The sequence below is a fragment of the Neoarius graeffei genome, chromosome 22 (assembly GCF_027579695.1).
Source record: "Neoarius graeffei isolate fNeoGra1 chromosome 22, fNeoGra1.pri, whole genome shotgun sequence".
NCBI lineage: Eukaryota > Metazoa > Chordata > Actinopteri > Siluriformes > Ariidae > Neoarius > Neoarius graeffei.
In genome coordinates, this window is record NC_083590.1 from 33,630,368 (window position 1) to 33,652,551 (window position 22,184).

Below are 22,184 nucleotides of genomic sequence, written 5' to 3' on the forward strand. Positions count from 1 at the left end.
ATCTCATCTCATTATCTGTAGCCGCTTTATCCTGTTCTACAGGGTCGCAGGCAAGCTGGAGCCTATCCCAGCTGACTACGGGCGAAAGGCGGGGTACACCCTGGACAAGTCGCCAGGTCATCACAGGGCTGACACATATGGCCCTTTTCCACTACCCTTTTTCAGCTCGCTTCAGCTCACTTCAGCCCGACACGGCTCGCGTTTCGACTACCAAAAAACAGCACGACTCAGCTCGCTTCAGCCCTGCTTAGCCCCTAAAACTCGCACCGTTTTGGAGTGGGGCTGAAGCGAGCCAAAGCGAGCCGAGTGAGGCTGGGGGCGTGAGCAGACACTCCCCTGTGCACTGATTGGTGAGGAGGAGTGTCCTCACACGCCCACACACGCCCCGCGAGCACGCTGGGATCTGTAAACACCGTAAACCCGGAAGGAGAAGAATTCCGAATTACGAGAATTTCTGAAGCCTTATGCGCCTCGCCTCATCTATACGCTCTTGCCAGTATCTGTTGGCGTTGTCGGTGACAACAAGCCACAGCACCAAGACCAGCAACACTAACGACTCCATGTTTATTGTTTACTCTCCGGGTCGTGAGACTACCGCTTAAAAGCTCACTGATGTCACTGTTTGCGCTGCTTAACGACATCATGTGACGTCCACCCACTTTCGCTAACTCCACCCAATGTGTCCACCCACTTCCAGCCAGCACGGTTCAGCGCGGTTGTAGTCGAAATGCAACTCCAATAGCCCTGCTCAGCCCGACTCAGCCGCGTTTGTAGTGGAAAAGCGGCAATAGACACAGACACCCATTCACACCTACGGTCAATTTAGAGTCACCAGTTAACCTAACCTGCATGTCTTTGGACTGTGGGGGAAACCGGAGCACCCGGAGGAAACCCACGGGGACACGGGGAGAACACGCAAACTCCGCACAGAAAGGCCCTCGCCGGCCACGGGGCTCGAACCCGGACCTTCTTGCTGTGAGGCGACAGCGCTAACCACTACACCACCGTGCCGTCCTGGACTGAAAACTAAACAAAAAAAGTGTTACAATCATCCTCGGTCTCCTGTACATACACTAAGATCAGCAGAGAGAAGCATTACAGATGATCTGCTGGCATTCAGATTTACTTAGCTGTTCATTTCGGTCCATGAGGGCTCTGAACTTGTTGAGACACTTTTGATGGTCAGTTCGACAAACAAACAAACAAACAAACAAACAAACAATGTGGGACACAGAGGTGATGCAGTTTTTAAAGCATTGGCCTACAAGGTGCATAGCCTCGGTCCTGGGTCAGTTGACCTGTGTCCCTGCAGCTCATTATGGAGCAGTGCCGGTTTGTCCATCATGTCCCTGCGTCTCCTTTCCATGATCGCATCCTCCAGACTCTGAAACTCGAGCTCGTGGGCTTGTTTGCTGTCCAGCAGCAGCTTCAGCTTGTACGGTTGTTTGCCAATGCGCAGCTCTCCACCCGTTTTGAACTCCCTCCTGCCAAACTTGCACCAGGCGGCGAAGCACTCCGAGTTCCTCCAGCTCAGCTCGCGCTCCTTCATGCCCACGTGCTCGGTGGCGTTTCGCACCACGGCGGCGGCGCTCAGGGGCTCGAACCTGTACAGCTGGTTCACGATCCGGCAGCGTCTCCCGCGGCTCGCGTCCATCACGAACCCGCACTTCACCTCCGCCCTGTGCAGGTGCACCACCTGGAAGTCCCCGATGTACACAGCCCAGTGCGGACTCTGACCCGCAGCCACGAACTCCACGAGGTCCCCGGGCACGCACGCGCTCATCAGGGTCTCAGCAGAGTGCGTGCGCAAGTCGCGTGCGCGCCTCTCATACACGCACGCGGCCGTGTGGTACACAGCGCACTCGAGCTCGTGCGTCGTCCTTTCATCCGTCCTGTCATCAGCCGACGCGGTGGTGTCGTCGTCGTCGTCGTCTGTAGAGAAGATGTAGGACACGCCGATGCGCGCGCCGTCGTCCTCTGCATCCGCGCCGCTCGGCTCCGCAGTCGGTACCTCGGCGTAAGTGAGGTGCGCGAGCTTCTCCGCCTGGTTTCCCATCAGCGCTCAGACCGGCAGCGCGCGCTCAAAGACCCACACGCGCGAGACACGCTTCATTCCAAACGCGCGCGCACAAACGCCCCAGAAATAAGTTTTGGGGTTAAACGCCCAGATGAAGCCGCGCTCCCGGAAATACCCGGTCCGCTTCCGCCTCTTCATCACTCACTGATAGAGTTATTTTGCGAGCAAAAATCTGCATCTAGTTCTCCAAAAAGTTACAGAAATGAAGAAACTCCTCTGCGGAGTCTAGAGTTCACATCGAACAGTGCAGTGCGGCATCGCTCTTCATCTCCTGTTGCTCAGGGATCAGAACCAGCAGCAGCCCGACTGGGTGGGCTACAGCCGTGTCTATGCGCTCGCTCGCTCTCCCTCCCTCTCTCTCTCTCCCTCCCTCTTCCTGCCCCTCCCTCACTCCCTCTTTCTCCCCCTCCCCTCTTTCTCTCCCTCCCTCCTTCCTTCCTTCTCTCTTTCTCCCTCTCTCCCTCTCTTTCTCCCCCTTTCTCTCTCCCTCTTTCTCTCCCCCTCTCTCTTTCTCTCCCCCTCTCCCTTTCTCTTCCCCTCTCCCTCTCTCTTTCTCTCTCCCTCTCTTTCTCCCTCGCTCCCTCTCCTTCTCTCCCTTTCTCTCTCCCCCTCTTTCTCTCTCCTCTCTTTCTCCCTCTTTCTCTCCCTCTCTTTCTCTCCCTTTCTCTCTCTCTCCCTTTCTCTCTCCCCCTTTCTCTCTCCCTCTCTCTTTCTCCCTCTCTCCCTTTCTCTCTCTCTCTCCCCCTCTCTCTTTCTCCCTTTCTCTCTCCCCCCTTTCTATCTCCCTCTCTCTTTCTCCCTCTCCCTTTTTCACTCTCCCTCTCTCTCTCCCTCCCTCCCTCCCTCCCTTTCTCTCTCCCCTCTCTTTCTCCCTCCCTCTCTCGCTCTCTCTCCCTCTTTCTCTCTTTCTCCCTCTTTCTCTCCCTCTCTCTCTCTCCCTTTCTCTCTCCCCCTCTCTCTCTTTCTCCCTTTCTATCTCCCTCTCTCTTTCTCCCTCTCCCTTTTTCACTCTCCCTCTCTCTCTCCCTCCCTCCCTTTCTCTCTCCCCTCTCTTTCTCCCTCCCTCTCTCGCTCTCTCTCCCTCTTTCTCTGTCTTTCTCTTTCTCTCCCCCCTCTCTTTCTCCCTCTTTCTCTCCCTCTCTCTCTCCCTTTCTCTCTCCCCCCTCTCTTTCTCCCTTTCTATCTCCCTCTCTCTTTCTCCCTCTCCCTTTTTCACTCTCTCTCTCTCTCCCTCCCTCCCTCTCCTTTTCTCTCTCCCCCTCTCTCTCCCGCCCTCTCTTTCTCTCTCTCCCTCTCTTTCTCTCTCCCTCTCTCTCTCCTCTCTTTCTCCCTCTTTCTCTCCCTCTCTTTCTCTCCCTTTCTCTCTCCCCCTCTCTCTCTTTCTCCCTTTCTCTCTCCCCCTTTCTCTCTCTCCCTCTCTCTTTCTCCCTCTCTCTTTCTCCCTCTCCCTTTCTCCCTCTCTCTCCCTTTCTCTCTCCCTTTCTCTCTCCCTCCCTCTCTCTCCCTTTCTCTCTCCCCTCTCTTTCTCCCTCCCCCTCTCTCTCTCCCCCTCTCTCTCTCCCTCTCTCTCTTTCTCCCCCTCTTTCGTGCAAAATAACTAGATGTAGCAGCAACACACACACACACACACACACACACACACACACACACACACACACACACACACACTCTCTGTTTCTCTTAAAGACACAGTGCACTACTAGTGTGAGACCAAACAGATGATACACCAGGCCATGTTTCCAACAAAATATTGAACTCAAACCCTGCGTCAGAAATCACTCCCGATTCACTACATAGTGGACTATATAGTGAGTTTGCCATTTTGTAGTGCTGTCCCAATGTATAGTGAGAATTATTACACTCTATACAGTGGGGCTTGAAAGTTTGTGAACCCTTTAGAATTTTCTATATTTCTGCATAAATATGACCTAAAACATCATCAGATTTTCACACAAGTCCTAAAAGTAGATAAAGAGAACCCAGTTAAACAAATGAAACAAAAATATTATACTTGGTCATTTATTTATTGAGGAAAATGATCCAATATTACATACACTATATTGCCAAACGTATTTGCTCACCCATCCAAATTATTGGAATCAGGTGTTCCAATCACTTCCATAATAGGGAATGACAATGTTCTTGCATTTGTTCCGGTTATCCTCCTTGTCTATTATGTTCCTTTTTCTGCTCTTGAAGAAAGCCAAGTTGGGATACCTGCAGTTCTGAAGTACTTATCTGTGAGTGGCAAAAGTGTGTGACTACTTTGTGCAGGAATAACTGCAACTAAACGTTTCCGGTAACTGTTGATCAGTCCTGCACACCGGCTTGGAGGAATTTTAGCCCGTTCCTCCATAAAGAACAGCTTCAACTCTGGGATGTCGGTGGGTTTCCTCACATGAGCTGCTCGCTTCAGGTCCTTCCACAACATTTCCACTGGATTAAGGTCAGGACTTTGACTTGGCCATTCCAAAACATTAACTTTATTCTTCTTTAACCATTCTTTGGTAGAACGACTTGTGCGCTTAGGGTCGTTGTTTTGCTGCATGACCCACCTTCTCTTGAGATTCAGTTCACGGACAGATGTCCTGACATTTTCCTTTAGAATTCGCTGGTATAATTCAGAATTCATTGTTCCACCAATGATGGCAAGCCGTCCTGGCCCAGATGCAGCAAAACAGGCCCAAACCATGATACTACCACCACCATGTTTCACAGATGGGATAAGGTTCTTATGCTGGAATGCAGTGTTTTCCTTTCTCCAAACATAACGCTTCTCATTTAAACCAAAAAGTTCTATTTTGGTCTCATCTTTCCACAAAACATTTTTCCGATAGCCTTCTGGCTTGTCCACGTAATCTTTAGCAAACTGCAGATGAGCAGCAATGTTCTTTTTAGAGAGCAGTGGCTTTCTCCTTGCAACGCTGCCATGCACACCATTTGTTGTTCAGTGTTCTCCTGATGGTGGACTCATGAACATTAACATTAGCGAATGTGACAGAGTCCTTCAGTTGCTCAGAAGTTGCTCTTGGAGTGATCTTTGTTGGTCGACCACTCCTGGGGAGGGTAACAATGGTCTTGAATTTCCTCCATTTGTGCACAATCTGTCTGACTGTGGATTGTTGGAGTCCAAACTCGTTAGAGATGGTTTTGTAACCTTTTCCAGCCTGATGAGCATCAACAACGCTTTTTCTGAGGTCCTCAGAAATCTCCTTTGTTCGTGCCATGATACACTTCCACAAACATGTGTTGTGAAGATCAGACTTTGATAGATCCCTGTTCTTTAAATAAAACAGGGTGCCCACTCACACCTGATTGTCATCCCAATTGCTAGAAACCACCTGACTCTAATTTCACCTTCAAATTAACTGCTAATCCTAGAGGGTTCACATACTTTTGCCACTCGCGGATATGTAATATCGGATCATTTTCCTCAATAAATAAATGACCAAGTGTAATATTTTTGTCTCATTTGTTTAACTGGGTTCTCTTTATCTACTTTTAGGACTTGTGTGAAAATCTGATTTATGCAGAAATATAGAAAATTCTAAAGGGTTCACAAACTTTCAAGCACCACTGTATAGTGCACTCAAAGTATCCCACAATGCACTGTGAAAAGTAGTATACAACCGATGGTCACTAACCAAGCAATATATCCCGTCATGCATTGCGGTCACGCTGAAAGAAAAAGTGTCACCTTTATTTTTTATATTGTTCCTGTTCAACTGCACTCTGTCAACATGGGCAAATGTGCAATTATCACACCTAGTTGTGCAATACATTCACTTATTACTGTGCAATAACCCGCTGTATCATGGGTTACAATCTAGATACATAGAAACTTTTTTTAAGTGACTATCTTTTTACTTGAATGTTTATCTTGTACAGATCTGACTTTTTTTTCCCCTTTCTTTCCCCTTAATACTGTTTGTATGAATACACCGACTGGATTGCATGCTTCAATTTCACTGTACTGTCCGGTGCAGTGACAATAAAGGAATCTTGAACGAACGGAGGAAGAAACACATTATAAACAGACCTTCAAGTACAATTAAAAATAGTAAGAGAATAGAAAATAAGCTAAAATAGAATGATAGATAAAATACAAGAATAAAAGTTACAGTGCAGAGCGAGGACTGGACCGAATCGATCAGATGATTCACTGCTGATGAATCATCAAATTTGATTTGATAAAAAGCAGTGGCAAAGAAAGAAAGTAAGTATTCAGCCTTGGTTTCAAAGAACTGAAAGATGCAGCAGACACAAAGTACTAATGTGGGAAATGCACTCGGTATAATATGGATTTAACCCAAAAATATATGCGTTTTATTTTGAAAACCCACCAGCCGACTGATCTGGCACGTTTTAATTGTGCTGCGACAGTAACGATGTAAATAACGGCACGGCGGAGTATTGTCTGAAAGCGTTTTTTCGTTTTGCCAATGAGCTCACTATATAGTCCTCTATATAGTAATTCCCTACTGTATGTAGTGAGTAGGGAGTAGTGAACGAGTGAGCGATTTGGGACACAGGGAAATCTCTCAAGAAATCACATACACTTGTGTTCAAAATAATAGCAGTCCAACACGACTAACCAGATCAATCACTGTTTTTGGTGGAAATTATATTACTACATGGCAAATAATTTACCAGTAGGTGTAGTAGAGTCATAGAAAACCAACAGACCCAACATTCATGATATGCATGCTCCTGAGTCTGTGTAATCGAATAATTAAGTGAAAGGGACGTGTTCAAAATAATAGCAGTGTGGAGTTTAATTAGTGACATCATTCATTCTGTGAAAAAACAGATGTCAGTCAGGTGGCCCTAATTTAAGGATGAAGCCAGCACATGTTGTACATCCATTTCTCTCTGAAAACCTGAGAAACATGGGTCGTTCCAGACATTGTTCAGAAGAACAGCGTGCTTTGATTAAAACGTTGATTGGAGAGGTAAAACGTATACTGTAAAGAAGTGCAGAAAATGATGGGCTGCTCAGCTAAAATGATCTCCAGTGCTTTAAAATGGACAGCAAAGCCAGAGACACGTGGAAGAAAACAGAAGACTACCATTCGAATGGATCGAAGAATAGCCAGAATGGCAAAGACTCAGCCAATGATCAGCTCCAGGGTGATCAAAGACGGTCTGAAGTTACCTGTGAGTACTGTGACAATTAGAAGACGCCTGTGTGAAGCTAATCTATCGGCAAGAAGCTCCCGCAAAGTTCCACTGTTAAAAAAAAAGACGTGCTGAAGAGGATACAATTTGCCAAAGAACACATCGACTGGCCTAAAGAAAAATGGAAAAACATTTTGTGGACTGATGAAAGTAAAATTGTTCTTTTTGGGTCCAAGAGCCGCAGACAGTTTTTCAGACGACCCCCAAACACTGAATTCAAGCCACAGTACACTCTGAAGACAGTGAAGCATGGTGGTGCAAGCATCATGATATGGGAATGTTTCTCTTACTGTGGTGTTGAGCCCATTTATCGCATACCAGGGATCATGGATCAGTTTGCATATATCAAAATACTTGAGGAGGTCATGTTGCCTTATGCTGAAGAGGAAATGCCCTTGAAATGGGTGTTTCAACAAGACAACGACCCCAAACACACCAGTAAGCGAGCAGCATCAGGGTTCAAGACCAACAAAATGAAAGTTATGGAGTGGCCAGCCCAATCCCCGGACCTTAATCCGATAGAAAACTTGTGGGTGACATCAAAAATGCTGTTTCTGAGGCAAAACCAAGAAATGCAGAGGAATTGTGGAATGTTGTCAAATCATCCTGGGCTGGAATACCTGCTCACAGGTGCCAGAAGTTCTCAGAAACCGTGGTTATACAACTAAATATTAGTTTAGTGATTCACAGGAATACTAAATCCTTAAGATTTTTTCAGTGTATACAGTAAATGGGGAGTGGGCCCCTTTTTCAGCCCGGGAGTTTCATGCCCAAACCCGGCCCACTTTTTCCATGTAGGAGGACTTTGAATAAATGAAACAGCAGCTCTTACAATGCCTTTTTATTGATTATAATTCAGGCATATGTTGTGAGGGCCGAGAGGTTGCGCGGGAGCGAGGCTGCGCGAGAGCGGGCCGAGAGGTTGCGCGGGAGCGAGGCTGCGCGAGAGCGGGCCGAGAGGTTGCGCAGGAACGGGCCGCGTAATAACAAACGCAATGCCCCCGAAGAAAGCTCCTACGGTCGAGGAGATTGATGATATTAAAAAATCCCTCGACTTTCTGGGGGAAGAAATCTCTGCTGTCAGGGTGCAGCAGAAGACCATCCTGGACCTGGTAGAAGAGGTCAAAGCTCTGAGGCTGCAGAATTCAGAGAAGGCAAAGAGGATCGCCATTCTCGAGAACCGAGTGGAGGAGCTGGAGCAGTACACCCGGATGAATGACATCATTGTGACCGGACTGCAAATTCAACCCCGCTCATATGCTGGAGCAGTGGCGAGAAGAGACGGACAGGAACTGAATGAGGAGGATGCTAACTCTGTGGAGAAACAGGTGTTAGCATTCCTGCACTCCAAGGGGATTGAGGTAAAAAGCAATAACATTGAAGCATGTCACCCTCTCCCACGGAGAAGCAACACAGGCAAACCAGCTGTAATAATGAGATTTGTCAACAGAAAGCATAAGATGCAATTGTTAAAACAAGGGAAGAAACTGAAAGGCTCAGATGTGTTTTTAAATGAGCACTTAACAAAAAAAAATGCAGATATTGCAAAAAAGGCGAGACTACTAAGGAAACAGGGGAAAATCCAAAACACTTGGACACAAAACTGCAAGATTTTCATCAAGCTGAAGGGATCTCCAGAAGAGGCCAAGATCTTGGTCATCCGAGATATTGGGGAACTGGACAAATTCTGAGGGAGCCAAATAAAGCAATTTACAATCATGACACAAGGACTGGACACTGGACACTGGACACAAGAACTGGACACTTTCCATTATACTGAGCACAAAATACAAGATATGGAAAATAATATTGATCCGGAAAATAATCTTTTCAGCAACATCAATATCAGCTGCCGGTATTACACTGAATATCAATACAATGCAAAGATCAGAGACGGAAATAAGATATCAATTATTCATTTCAATATCAGAAGTCTGTATGCCAATTTCCATAAAATGAAGGAATATCTCAGTCAGTTCAATACTCCATTCAATATAATAGCCATATCAGAAACTTGGATCAACGATGAGATGGGAGTAGATTTTGAGCTGAACGGGTATGAATTAAATTATATCAATAGAAAGAACAAAAGAGGAGGGGGAGTGGCAATATATGTTGATAATAGTTTGGAATATAAAATTAATAATAAAATGACGGTAGCTGTTGATGATTGGATGGAGTGTATTACAATAGAAATATGCTGTGAAAAAATGAAAAATATAATGGTGAGCTGTATATACAGATCTCCTGGATCAAGCATAGAAGTTTTTATAGATTGGATGGAAAGTATGTTTATAAAATCAACTCAGAAGGTCAGGTACATCTGTGGTGATGTTAACATCGACCTCTTAAATCATAAGAAACATAAAATGACAGAAGAGTTCATTAATTCAATGTTAAGTATGGGACTGTACCCAACTATTACCAGACCAAGCAGGATCACTTCTCACAGCACCACTTTAATAGATAATATATTTACTAATATCCTGGAAAATAATATAGAGAGCGGTCTACTATTAACAGACATCAGTGACCACCTACCTATTTTTAATGTATATTACTGTAATTATAGCAAGAAAAAGGATAATAAAAATTATAAATATATAAGAATGAAAACTGAAGAAACCATGATTGCACTAAAAAATGACTTAATAATACAGGACTGGAATGTAGTTTATAAAGAAAAAGATGTTGATAAAGCATATGAGGAATTTTTAATAATATTCAATGAACTATATAATAAAAATTGTCCTATAAAGAAATACAGTAATATACATAAATATACAAATAGTCCGTGGGTCACCAAGGGGCTACAAAATGCCTGCAAAAAGAAAAATATATTATACAGACAATTCTTAAAGCATCGAACTATAGAGGCAGAGGAAAAATATAAAAAATATAAAAATAAATTAACTAATATTATGAGGATATGTAAGAAAGACTATTATAATAAATTAGTGGAGAAAAATAAAAACAATATTAAAGGTATATGGACTGTATTGAATGGTATTGTGAGAAATGGATCCAAAACTACAAATTACCCAGAGTACTACACTGTAAATGATAAGACCATAAATAATATGGAGGATGTGGTGAATGGTTTTAATCAATTCTTTGTAAATGTGGGACCAGATTTAGCGGCAAAAATAAAGGAACCCGAAACAACACAATGTGGGGACATAGAAGATATGGGGGACAGAAATCCAAGTACAATTTTTCTAACTGCAACTGATGAGGAAGAAATTATCCAAATTGTAAGAAAATGTAAAAACAAAACTTCTGCAGACTGGAATGATATAGACATGTTAACAGTAAAGACAGTTATTGAGGGAATTGTGAAACCACTCACCCACATCTGCAATTTATCTTTTCAATCAGGTACATTTCCAGACAAAATGAAAATTGCAAAAGTGATACCATTGTTTAAAACCGGAGATAGACACCATTTCACAAACTACAGGCCTGTTTCTTTACTCCCCCAATTCTCCAAAATACTCGAAAAACTTTTTTCAGATAGACTGGACAAATTCATTGAAAAACACAACCTCCTTACAGACAGTCAATATGGATTCAGAACGGACAGATCAACATCGATGGCACTAATGGAACTAATAGAGGAAATCACAAAATGTATAGACAATAAAAAAATAGCAATTGGAGTATTTGTGGACCTAAAAAAAGCATTCGATACTATTGATCATAGTATATTATTAAGTAAACTAGAAAAGTGTGGTGTTAGGGGAGTTGGGTGGAGCTGGCTGTCGAGCTATCTAAGAAACAGGCAACAGTTTGTGCAGATAGGTGACCATAAATCTGATTTCATGAACATTACATGCGGGGTACCACAGGGGTCAATATTAGGTCCGAAATTATTCATAATATACATCAATGACATATGTACAATTTCGCAAGAATTGAAATTTGTTTTGTTTGCAGATGACACCAATATTTTTTGTTCCGGTGAGAATTTGCAGCAGACTTTAGAGATAATCACAACTGAAATAAATAAACTAAAACTATGGTTTGACAAAAATAAATTATCATTAAATCTAAGCAAAACAAAGATTATGTTGTTTGGGAGACATAAAATAGATTGTAATGTAGAATTGATAATAGACAATACTAAGATAGAAATGGTACAGGAAATTAAATTTCTTGGTGTGATTTTGGATCCTAAAGTCTGCTGGAAACCTCATGTAGGATACGTACGAGCAAAACTGGCAAAGTGCTCGGCAATTCTGTGGAAAACAAAATATATTCTTGATTGTAAATCTTTGCATACTCTATATTACTCATTATTTTTGCCATATCTGACTTATTGTGTCGAAGTCTGGGGAAACACCTACAAAACCACTCTGCAGCCGATATGTACAATACAGAAAAGAGCAATAAGGACAATAAACAAAACAGGATACAGAGATCACACAAACCCACTATTCATAAAATCACGCATGTTGAAATTTATGGATCTGGTCAAATTCAGAACAGCACAAATAATGTACAAAGCAAGAAATAATCTATTGCCAAAAAATATACAAGGAATGTTCAGTGAGAGAGAGGGGGGATATAATCTAAGGGGAGACCTAAATTTTAAAAAACCAAAGGTTCGAACAAATATGAAAAGCATGTGCGTATCGAGCTGTGGGGTGACTTTATGGAACAGACTGGAGACAGAAATAAAACAAAGTGCAAATATAAATCTGTTTAAAAAAAGGTACAAAAAAATATTTTTAAACAAGTATATTGCAGAGGAAATATGTTAATGGAGGATGATGAGGGATAAATAGAATAGGGTTGATTGTTATATTAGAACTAGCTTAGTATATGGTATATATTTATTTATGGGGATAGATATCTTCATATTTACAGGGATAAGTATGTAGTAGATATTTTTTTTTTTGTAATTATATATTTATATAGATAGTTATGTGTATATGTATATATATGTATATGGATATGGTATGTAGTATATATTTATTTTTGTAATTATATATTTATATGGATAATCATGAAGTGTATATGTGGTATATATTTTTATAAGTGTATTAATGTAGTTTGGATTTCGGGGTAGTTAAAAAGGGGTGGGAAATTAAAAAAAGTATTGTACTTCTTCCCACTCCTTTTTCGAACAATGTGCGGTGTATTGTAATGTCTTAGCTCTTTATATTATTTTATTTATTCTTTTTTTGTCACTTTTTTCATTTTCTTTCTTTTGTATGTATAAATAGTTACATACATTTTTATACATGTTCGAAAATAAATAAATTCATTCATTCATTCATTCATTAAATATTTGGAGTTTGTAATGAAAAATGCAGACACTGCTATTTTCTTGAACAGCCCAATGTTCATTTTTCTTCATTTTCTGTAAAGTAATTAAAATATTGATACATTTTTCTTCATGTTTTGATGTAGAATATAATGTGCATTGTTCCCAATGCATGGAAATAAAAACTATTATAAGGATTTTGAGCTTTACTCACGTTTTTAAACACACTGCTATTATTTTGAACACAACTGTAGATGTACACCTGGCTAAACTAAATCACCCTGAACAATTAATGTGATAATGCTGTACAAGGTTTTGTTATATGATATATATAGCTGTCGCTCTGTCAGTCTGTAAACATTTTAGTTTCCGGAGCATAACTCAAACTATTAGGATTTTTTTTTTTCCACGAAACCTGACAGTTATATTGAGTGACTAGAGGAGTTGTGCCTTTTGACATTTCTGCGATTTTAATTTTTTTTCCCTGTATTTCCATGGCAACCAATTCAACTTAGGAAAATTTGGACTGGGGTTTCATGTGAGGTCCTCTCCTGATGACTCGTTTAATATTGATGTTAATCTGTTTTCACTTTGGTTAACAGTTTCATACATTAAACACAACACCATACAGCTCCCTACTGAGAGTGTCTGCAAGAACTGAAACAGTCCAATGCGGCGGGGCTTTAGTCCTTTAGTCCATCAACTCTCTCACCTCCTCATGTGTACACTCTGGTCAAACAGATCAGCTTCAATATGTATGCTAATACCACTGACAATCCTGTCAACAACAAACTGTAGGTCATGAACATTCACTGTATTGCACGGTGGAACTTTCAGTCCAAGTTTTACCGACTCCACTCCTTCCTCCTTAACATGGTTGACGTCTTTGTAACTGCACTAGCATGTTATGGTCTGTGCACTTTTTGTGATCATATGGCAGCAAAGTAAGATGCAGAAGAAGAAAATGAACATTTCCTAGCCAGGTCTTTTAAGAAAGGAAGCACAACTTTATTCATTCATCACACACTTGTGAAATTCCTTTATGCATTTAACCCATCTGAAGCAGTGAACACACATATACCCAGAGCAGTGGGCAGCCATGCTAACAGCGCCTGGGGAGCAGTTGGGAGTTAGGTGCCTCGCTCAAGGGCACCTCAGCCCAAGGCCATCCCATATTAACCTAACTGCATGTCTTTGGACTGTAGGGGAAACCGGAGCACCCGGAGGAAACCCACGCAGACACGGGGAGAACATGCAAACTCCGGACAGAAAGGCCGCCAGCGGCTGCTGGGCTTGAACCCAGAACCTTCTTGCTGTGATGTGACCGTGCTAACCACTTCCACCGGTGATGCCGATGTTGATCGGAAGACATTTTTTCCACTTTGTTAAGTTGGAAGGAAATGGAGCAAGGTGCTCGAAAATAATGGCGAAGAAGGAATCGAAGTAAAGGTTTTAAAACTCCACTGTCTTTCCGTGCATGCAGACGCAGTATACAACTTCTCGCAGGAATAACGAAAATGCAATACCAATCAACACTATCACCACAATCACTAAACAAATAAATACTTCAGAATAAACACATCTAATATGGCTCAGGGTGGAGTTTTCCTTAACATTCAAATGTGCTCACTGTTTTATTTAATCGAATTGCTTCTGGCAAGCTGAGACACTTAATTAAAATCGTGTCCCTGTCCTGTATGTTCCACCAGCGAGGACATTGTGGAGGTGTTTCGCCGACAGTTTTATTCTCCCGTAACTTTTGATTCTTAATAGGCCACTGTGATTTCTCTTTGTTCTCTGTATTATTAAATGCTGAGCTCACTTAAGCACAGATTAAATTCAGAAGTCTGACATTTGCATGAGAACATTTTTCATTATGAATTGGTTAAATGGTTCCGTATTTAACACCATGTTTAAGCCTACTTTGTCTTAATAAACAACAACAACAACAAAAAAGTCTCAACAAAATTTCGATTTTCTTATGATAAGACTAGAGTGTGGCCTTTCCTTAAAAACGTTTCATCTTTTATGGTAACTGTTCATTCGTTTAATAACTGTTTGTCAAACTACAAACCCCCTCACTTATATACGTATAAGGTTTAATGACACAGCAGTTGACTATAATTTGTGCCTAGCGTGAGTCTCAGTCAATAATAAGTGGAAGTGTAATTTTATGTAACCGCTATTAACTTTTCTAAAACCACAAAGTGCTGTTGAATTCTTGATTCTGATCGGTCAGGAGCTGTTAAATCAACCTCCACATTGTCTATATAGTAACATCGAACACAGTCTAATAATAGACTAATTTTTCAAAACATCAAAAAAAAAAAAAAAGGGAGTTTAAGTATCTCAGGGTTTTGTTCACGAGTGAGGGGAAGGGGGAGCGGGAGTTGGACAGACGGATCGGGGCAGCGTCAGCAGTGAGGCGGACGCTAAACTGGTCTGTTGTAGTAAAGAGAGAGCTGAGCCAAAAGGCAAAGCTCTCAATTTACTGGTCCATCTATGTTCCCACTCTCACCTATGGTCATGAGCTGTGGGTAGTGATCGAAAGAATGAGATCGCGGATACAAGCGGTAGAAATGATTTTTCTCCGCAGGGTGGCTGGGCTCTCCGTTAGAGACAGGGTGAGAAGCTTGGTCATTCGAGAGAGACTTGGAGTAGAACCGCTGCTCCTCCATATCAAAAGGAGTCAGCCGAGGTGGTTCGGGCACCTTGTTAGGATGCCCCCTGGATGCCTCCCAAGGGAAGTTTTCTGACATGCCCCACCGGGAGGAGACCCCAGGGCAGACCCAGGACACGCTGGAGAGATTACATCTCCCGGATGGCCTGGGAATGCCTCGGTATTCCCCCAGAAGAGCTGGTGGAGGTGGCCGGGGAGAGGGAAGTCTGGGCTGCTCTGCTTAGGCTACTACCCCCGTGACCTGAACCCAGATAAGCAGTAGAAGATGGATGGATGGATGGATGGATGGATGGATCGATCGATCAAAAAAAAAAAGTTAGAGTCCCTTCCACGTGAGTATCTGGTGTTCCCAGGCAGTCTCCTGTCCCAGTACTAGCCAGCTCTTTGAGGTGCATGGGTGTGGCACCGATCTCCGTTTCCATAGCCCTCGGCCTCTGGCCTATACAGCTAGGGTTACAGTGGAGAGCCAGTCCTCTGGTAACCATGAGGGTTTGACTTCCCGACTCGCATCAGCATGCCTTGACAGATGGCAGTAGGTACCATTTTTATGATGGTTTTTGGTATGACCCGACTGCAAGTAGAACTCTCGATCTCCTGGACAAGAGGCGGTCATGCTAACCACTAGGCTAACTCGCGGTTTTTCTAAATGCATTCTCTTGATATTGGAAAGCTTTCTGTAAGGAAATACTTCTGGAGCATTTTATGAAAGGAGTCTCCGACCTCACAGCTTTGTGTTTAAGGTTTTCCGCCAAAGGAAAGTCTTTGACTCGTCATGTTTTCTCGGTAACAAAAATACGCGTATTTTTGTCTATTTGAAGAGAAAGAAAGAGAACAACTGGTAAGACTGGTGAGGGAACAACAATGTTTATAATAACAAAAGTGGCAAAAGGAACTAGCTTCTGTCTCATAGACATTTCACAACATTAAATGTAACTCTAAACAGTTAAGTGTCATTCAGGAGTAAAATGAAAATCGACAGCAAAGATGTAGTTGTAGTATAAAAGCAATAAACCACTTTGGGATATGATATTATTCAACAAATTAATCAACTACCAAGTGGAGTGGTGACAGTAACTGGGCAACATCGTATCATTCCATTGATTATTTTCCTGTAAAGACATATACATGTAGTAGTGTTTTATTCCTGAAATAAAATAATCCAGTATTATTTCTCAGAGCTATTGGAAAGAAAGAATGGTTCCTCAATTCAACCCACTACTGATAGCACAGACATTAATAATTAGGTCTAATGACAAAGACTGAAGATTATTCTTTCTGTACACATATTACTGAAATGGCCTGGCTCTATTGATTGTGTGCCGAGAGCCAGACATGAACTTGAACAAAGCCTAGGCGTGAGAGATGATGATACTACAGTTTATTTTGTTTCTGGTGCCTTGTCCAAGGGCCCTACTGAAATTACCATGTGCTCGTATAGTGGGTGTGTCCGCAGCATGACAGATGGACATTTGCAGAATGTCGAAAATATTTCCACAGAGCTCTTTTGGTATGTGCATCATGACCATCATAATGCGAATGACTGAACTTGTCCGGCCAGTTGTTGCTGGAAATATACATGACGACCTGGAAGTCACCAAGCCTGAATTCTGGAAAACGTCCAAAATCAGGTTTTTCGACATATAACCTGCTTTGACGTCTCTACATCTCGGTACTACATGGCTTTATCCTGGTCAGGGTCACCGTGGGCCCAGAGTCTATCCTGGGAACACCAGGCATGAGGTGGGAATACACCCCGGATGAAACACCATGCACACACTTTCACACTCTCATTCACACCTAGGGTCGATGTAAAGTCACCAATCCACCTACTGGCACCATACTGGCTTTATGGGCAGGTAGTGGAAAGCCGAGAACCAGGAAGAAACCCACACAGACTAGAGAAGCACCTGTGAAACCTCAAGCAGACAATAACCTAAGCTCAGGATCAAATCAGGGATCGTAGAGCTGTGAGGTGGCAATGCTGCCTGCCGTGCCACCATTTTTATTAAATTTTTTTTAAATGCTACAACTTTACTTGAGGGTCAATCAATATGAAATCACCAGAGGCTTCCCGACTGACCATCTCCGATTTGCTTTCTATCTTCACAAACTCATGTTATTATTCCCAGTAAACACCAAACAAAATTTCAGCCTTATAGCTTTATTAGTTTTTTGAGATATTGGGGCGCGACACTGATTTTACTGTAAAAACAAGAGGTACAGAAAAAGACACCAAGTTCAATAAGTCATTACTTTTGAACTATTCATCCTAGATGCATGAAATTTTCAGAAGTTGTTCTTAGGTACTAGATGTCTTTACCTACTATAAAAGAAGATCCACAGTTGCATATTTGTCAGTTTATACAGTAGCTTGCTGAAACGTGTAATTTAAAAAAAAAAAATGGTTTGTGCCTTGGAGCAGTTTTGGCCCTCTGTATTTCCACAGTGAAGCACATCAGATCTTTCAAATTTTGGTATTTATTTCTCATGTTATAGTACTATTTTGGTGACTAAGTATTTTTCTAAAAGAAATAAAATTTTCTGATTTATAAGGCATTAAAAATGGAAAAACAAATCATTTCACGCCTATATTTCAAATGCATATTGCTTATGTATGACAAAGTCCACCATAGAAAGAATTACACCATTGGAAAGAGCACGTCTTCATCAATATATTCACAAAATATGAAGTTAGTAGGCAGCACGGTGGTGTAGTAGTTAGCGCTGTCTCCTCACAGCAAGAAGGTCCGGGTTCGAGCCCCATGGCCGGCGAGGGCCTTTCTGTGAGGAGTTTGCATGTTGTCCGCGTGGGTTTCCTCCGGGTGCTCCGGTTTCCCCCACAGTCCAAAGACATGCAGGTTAGGTTAACTGGTGACTCTAAATTGACCGTAGGTGTGAATGTGAGTGTGAATGGTTGTCTGTGTCTATGTGTCAGCCCTGTGATGACCTGGTGACTTGTCCAGGGTGTACCCCGCCTTTCGCCCATAGTCAGCTGGGATAGGCTCCAGCTTGCCTGCGACCCTGTAGAACAGGATAAAGCGACTAGAGATAATGAGATGAGATGAAGTTGGTATCTATATTTATTAAGGTATCAAATACGGCATGTTTTGCTACAGATGGAAACGCCGTTTCAAGGCATATGATCTATGCTCCAAGTAATACATAACATAAAACCTGGAAATTGTCTCTCTTGTAGATACAGTTCCTGGTTGTGTGTTTGTACGACCAACAAATGGTGGACAGGCAATGTATGTGCAACATCGGACGAGGAACAAGATGTGCAAGTAATATTCATGCATCCTCATGGTCTGTCTAAGACTTACAGTTGGCCCAGGAGGGAGGATATCTGTTGGATATTTCTTTTACTTATCCTGAAGATTATTGATGCTCCACTTACATCAACTGGCAGGCAATATAAACTTCCATCTGATGTTGAAAAGCAAATCAATACATTGTTCTAACTCTTCAAGTAGACAGTATTTGTTTGAAGTTTTGCTTCTACTGACACTGTAGTTTGTTTAAATTGTAGAACTGGGTACAGTAAAACTTGCAGAATAAAGCTGAATATTTAGACTTAAAATACAAATAGTAGTTCTCCAATACAATTTTGTGACTGTATTTTACATTTCTGTTTGTGCTGGAAACATGGCGTATTTGATACATATAGCTCGGTTCAAGACACCAATTTCATATTTTGTGAATATATCGATGAAGACGTGTTCTTTCCAATGGTATAATTCTTTTTATGGTAGACCTTGTCATACATGAGCAATATGCATTTGAATTATAGACGTGAAATGATTTTTCCCCATTTTTAATGCCTCATAAATCAGAGAATTTTATTTCTTTTAGAAAAATACTTAGTCACCAAAATACTACTATAACATGAGAAATAAATATCAAAACTTGAAAGATCTGATGAGCTTCAATGTGGAAATAGAGGGCCAAAACTGCGCCAAAGCACAAACTACTTATTAGTATTTTTTTAACACAGGTTTCAGCAAGCTATAAACTGATAAATATGCAACTGTGGATCTTCTTTTATAATACTTAAAAAGGCATCTAGTACCTAAGAACAATTCTTAAAAATTTCACGCATCTAGCATGAACAGTTTGAAAGTAATGACTTATTGAACTTAGCATCTTTTTCTGTACCTCTCGGATTTTACCGTAAAATCAGTGTCACGCCCCAATATCTCAAAAACTAATAAAGCTATAAGGCTGAAATTTTGCATGGTGTTTACTGGGAATAATAACGTTAGCTTGTGAAACTATGAAGCAAATCGGAGATGGTCAGTCGGGAACATTTTCTGAAATCTGGTAATTTGAGCTGGATTTACCCTTGAGATACACCTGAAAGAACAAACCCATATTTCAGTGTAATTTTCAGGCTGGCGCATCATAGAAAACGTCAAAACTTCACAACCTGAAGAATGCCACACATGTATAACCCTTACATTTGAATGCAGCGAAGGAAAATATGACAAGACAGAGAAAAACATTCCATCCCGTTCTCATTTCATACTCTCACCTTTGCTCAGACTGCTGCATTTTTATGTGTCATCATTCGCTGACCTGTTGCTGACAGCCTGCATTTGTGTTTCAGTAGCAATTACAGCACCAGACAAGTACTGCGTGTCTAAAAGGGTTTTTACGGGAACACTGTTGCACCATTTTTATTTATTCAGATTTATCATATACTTTGTACATACTGGTATGCCATATATCTTTGTGGTGTGGGTGGGGTGGGGTGAAAAGGAATGTCACTTTTAGACCCATGTAATTACAAGAAAATTATTCACAGTCCCATCAAACACCCTACAACAAAGAGTTCCTAAAATGCAGATCGACATTATAAAACTAACAGGTTCTTCTCGAACACTGAGATGGATTAGGAACAGAGAAATGGACGAGGTTGACGGTTTCCAGAGGAGAAGTTGTTCCCATGGGGCGCAAATAAGAGGTCAGCGAAAGGGAACGTAGGTACAAAAACAATGCACAATACACACAATGGTTTCTAAACACTCATCATGCTGCACCAAGATCTCATGGCAGTCGTTAATAACCATGACTATAGAGCAGAAAAAGGGAAACGGAGCCCGACTGGCTACATGATTTAACACAGTAGCAATGCTACATTATTATACCCAAAGAGACTGGTAAGAATATTACACAGAATGATCTTCCAGGTTTGTATGACAGCCAGGCTTTGGATGGTTGCCTCTGGACTCCAAAACAGCTGTCAACTCAATTCAAATGAGTAATTCCTTAACCAGGCCACTGAATAGGTCCCACACCATTGAGTACACAAGCACAGAGTTAATTTCAGTCTCCCGGGAACCGAGCAATTTCTGTATAATGCTGCAAAATAACACTAAAATTACTGTCAAAATCAGAATAATAGCAAAACAAAAAAAAATCTTTGGTGATACACCAGTAAAGAATAAAGCTGAAAGCATATTTTTCCTCTTATGCTCTGCCTATGCAAAAATGATGTCAGTGAAAAAGTTATGATGAAACCTAAACCTCTCAATTAACAAGCAAGAGTTAATGATTTAAAAAAAAAAAATCAAAGGAAAATCAGCAGATCTGTGCAAAAGTAAGAACCCCGTTTTCATAGTCACCAACACAAACCGTTTTGTGCAATGACATCATGCATCAGGTCACATGACATGACAGTACAGACAGGCATATTACAAATTACAAGAGACCTGGGTGACTTCATCCAACCACAGCGCTTGCCCAGCTCTTTTCCACGCAAAGTCACACTGATGTGAGAATATTTTGGATTTCGATTCGGAATAAACTCAACTCAGAGTGACGGCTGATGCGTCATAAGATGACGGGTGCGATCGTGTCCGGATCACTGACTTAGCACAGCTGTAACGAAACACAGCCAAGATAGAAACACTGCTATCTTGAGAATCGATCGTGATGAGTAGGACTGGGTGGGAAGGTGATTAGTGTGTAGATTTTTTTTTCTTTTTTTTTTCCTTTCTTTTTTTGTAGAGGTGGAGGGTGTGGTTTTATGTAGGCTGGTCTCTTTGTATGGTGGAGAGGTGGACAGAAGGCGGGGCTCGCCCGCTCCATTCCTTCAGCTGCCCGTCTTTAAAGAGGAGGTTTATGGCAGGGAGGGGGACGCCAGACTCAGCCGGCGGCTGGCAAAGAGGCCCCGATACCCCACTGTCCGGGTCACCGGAATGGCTACAATCCTACAAAAAAAAAAAAAAAAAAAAAGAAGAAATATACACCTAGGGAACTAGTTGTTAAGGAACTAAAAATAATTCTGGAATATACTATGACATATCTTCATCTATTTTTTTTTTTAATCTGGAATGGCTTGTTACTTGTCCTGCAGTTAGAGAAATCTGGCAGGGTGCCAAAACATTATCCAATGAAATAATTACAATTATTCTATCCACATTCACTGCATATGAGCAATCATGTGCTCTGATCTGATTCGCTACTCTACTACTAGGATATCAGCTCATATACAGCGAGTAGAGAAGAAAATAAATAAATAAATAAATAAAATTAAAAAAAAAAAAAAAGGCCGGTGCATGTTGCTGATCCAACCGAGGACGAAATAAAAACTCTCTTCAAAAACAAAACCCCAAAAAATTTAAAAAAAAAAAGCAACAAAATATGGAATGAAAGTATATGATGGTAAGATCATATCTTTTTTTATTTTTCAAGAATTATTATCGCATTTTTCCACAAACTGCTCCTGTCATTTCGCCGGTTTGTTTGCATTCTAAGCGGAAATGATTTTGTTGGACGTTTTGAATAAAGTTTTTATTTATCGAATTTGCAAAAAATAAAAATGCTCAGTTTCTGACAATCCAGTGAATGTGGATAGAAAACAGTTATTCCACTCAATCTCATCGTACATAGCCGATTCGGTGCTAGGCGCCTCGTCGGCTATCAGCTCGTGTACGACTCGATTCCGTGGAATAACTGTTAAACGTGCAATTAACTGA

At 41.7% G+C, this 22,184-nt stretch overlaps 2 protein-coding genes across 2 annotated transcripts in view; both read right to left on the reverse strand.

The window, feature by feature from the left end:
- Positions 1 to 346: 346 nt before the first annotated feature.
- On the reverse strand, positions 347 to 2,319 carry lratd2a (LRAT domain containing 2a). Its single transcript, XM_060904055.1, has one exon. The coding sequence runs from the start codon at positions 2,054 to 2,056 to the stop codon at positions 1,262 to 1,264; it is 795 nt and encodes a 264-aa protein (XP_060760038.1). The 5' UTR covers positions 2,057 to 2,319; the 3' UTR covers positions 347 to 1,261.
- A 17,525-nt stretch (positions 2,320 to 19,844) lies between these two features.
- Positions 19,845 to 22,184, reverse strand: part of fam91a1 (family with sequence similarity 91 member A1) — an 84,522-nt gene continuing 82,182 nt past the window's right edge. The window contains exon 24 of the mRNA XM_060904749.1: positions 19,845 to 21,416. Coding sequence (XP_060760732.1) covers positions 21,231 to 21,416 — 186 coding nt within the window. The 3' untranslated portion in view covers positions 19,845 to 21,230. The remainder of the gene's footprint in view (positions 21,417 to 22,184) is intronic.

Coding starts and splice junctions, on each gene's coding strand:
- lratd2a (XM_060904055.1), bottom strand. CDS start 2,056: ATGGGAAACCAGGCGGAGAAGCTCGCGCACCTCACTTACGCCGAGGTA.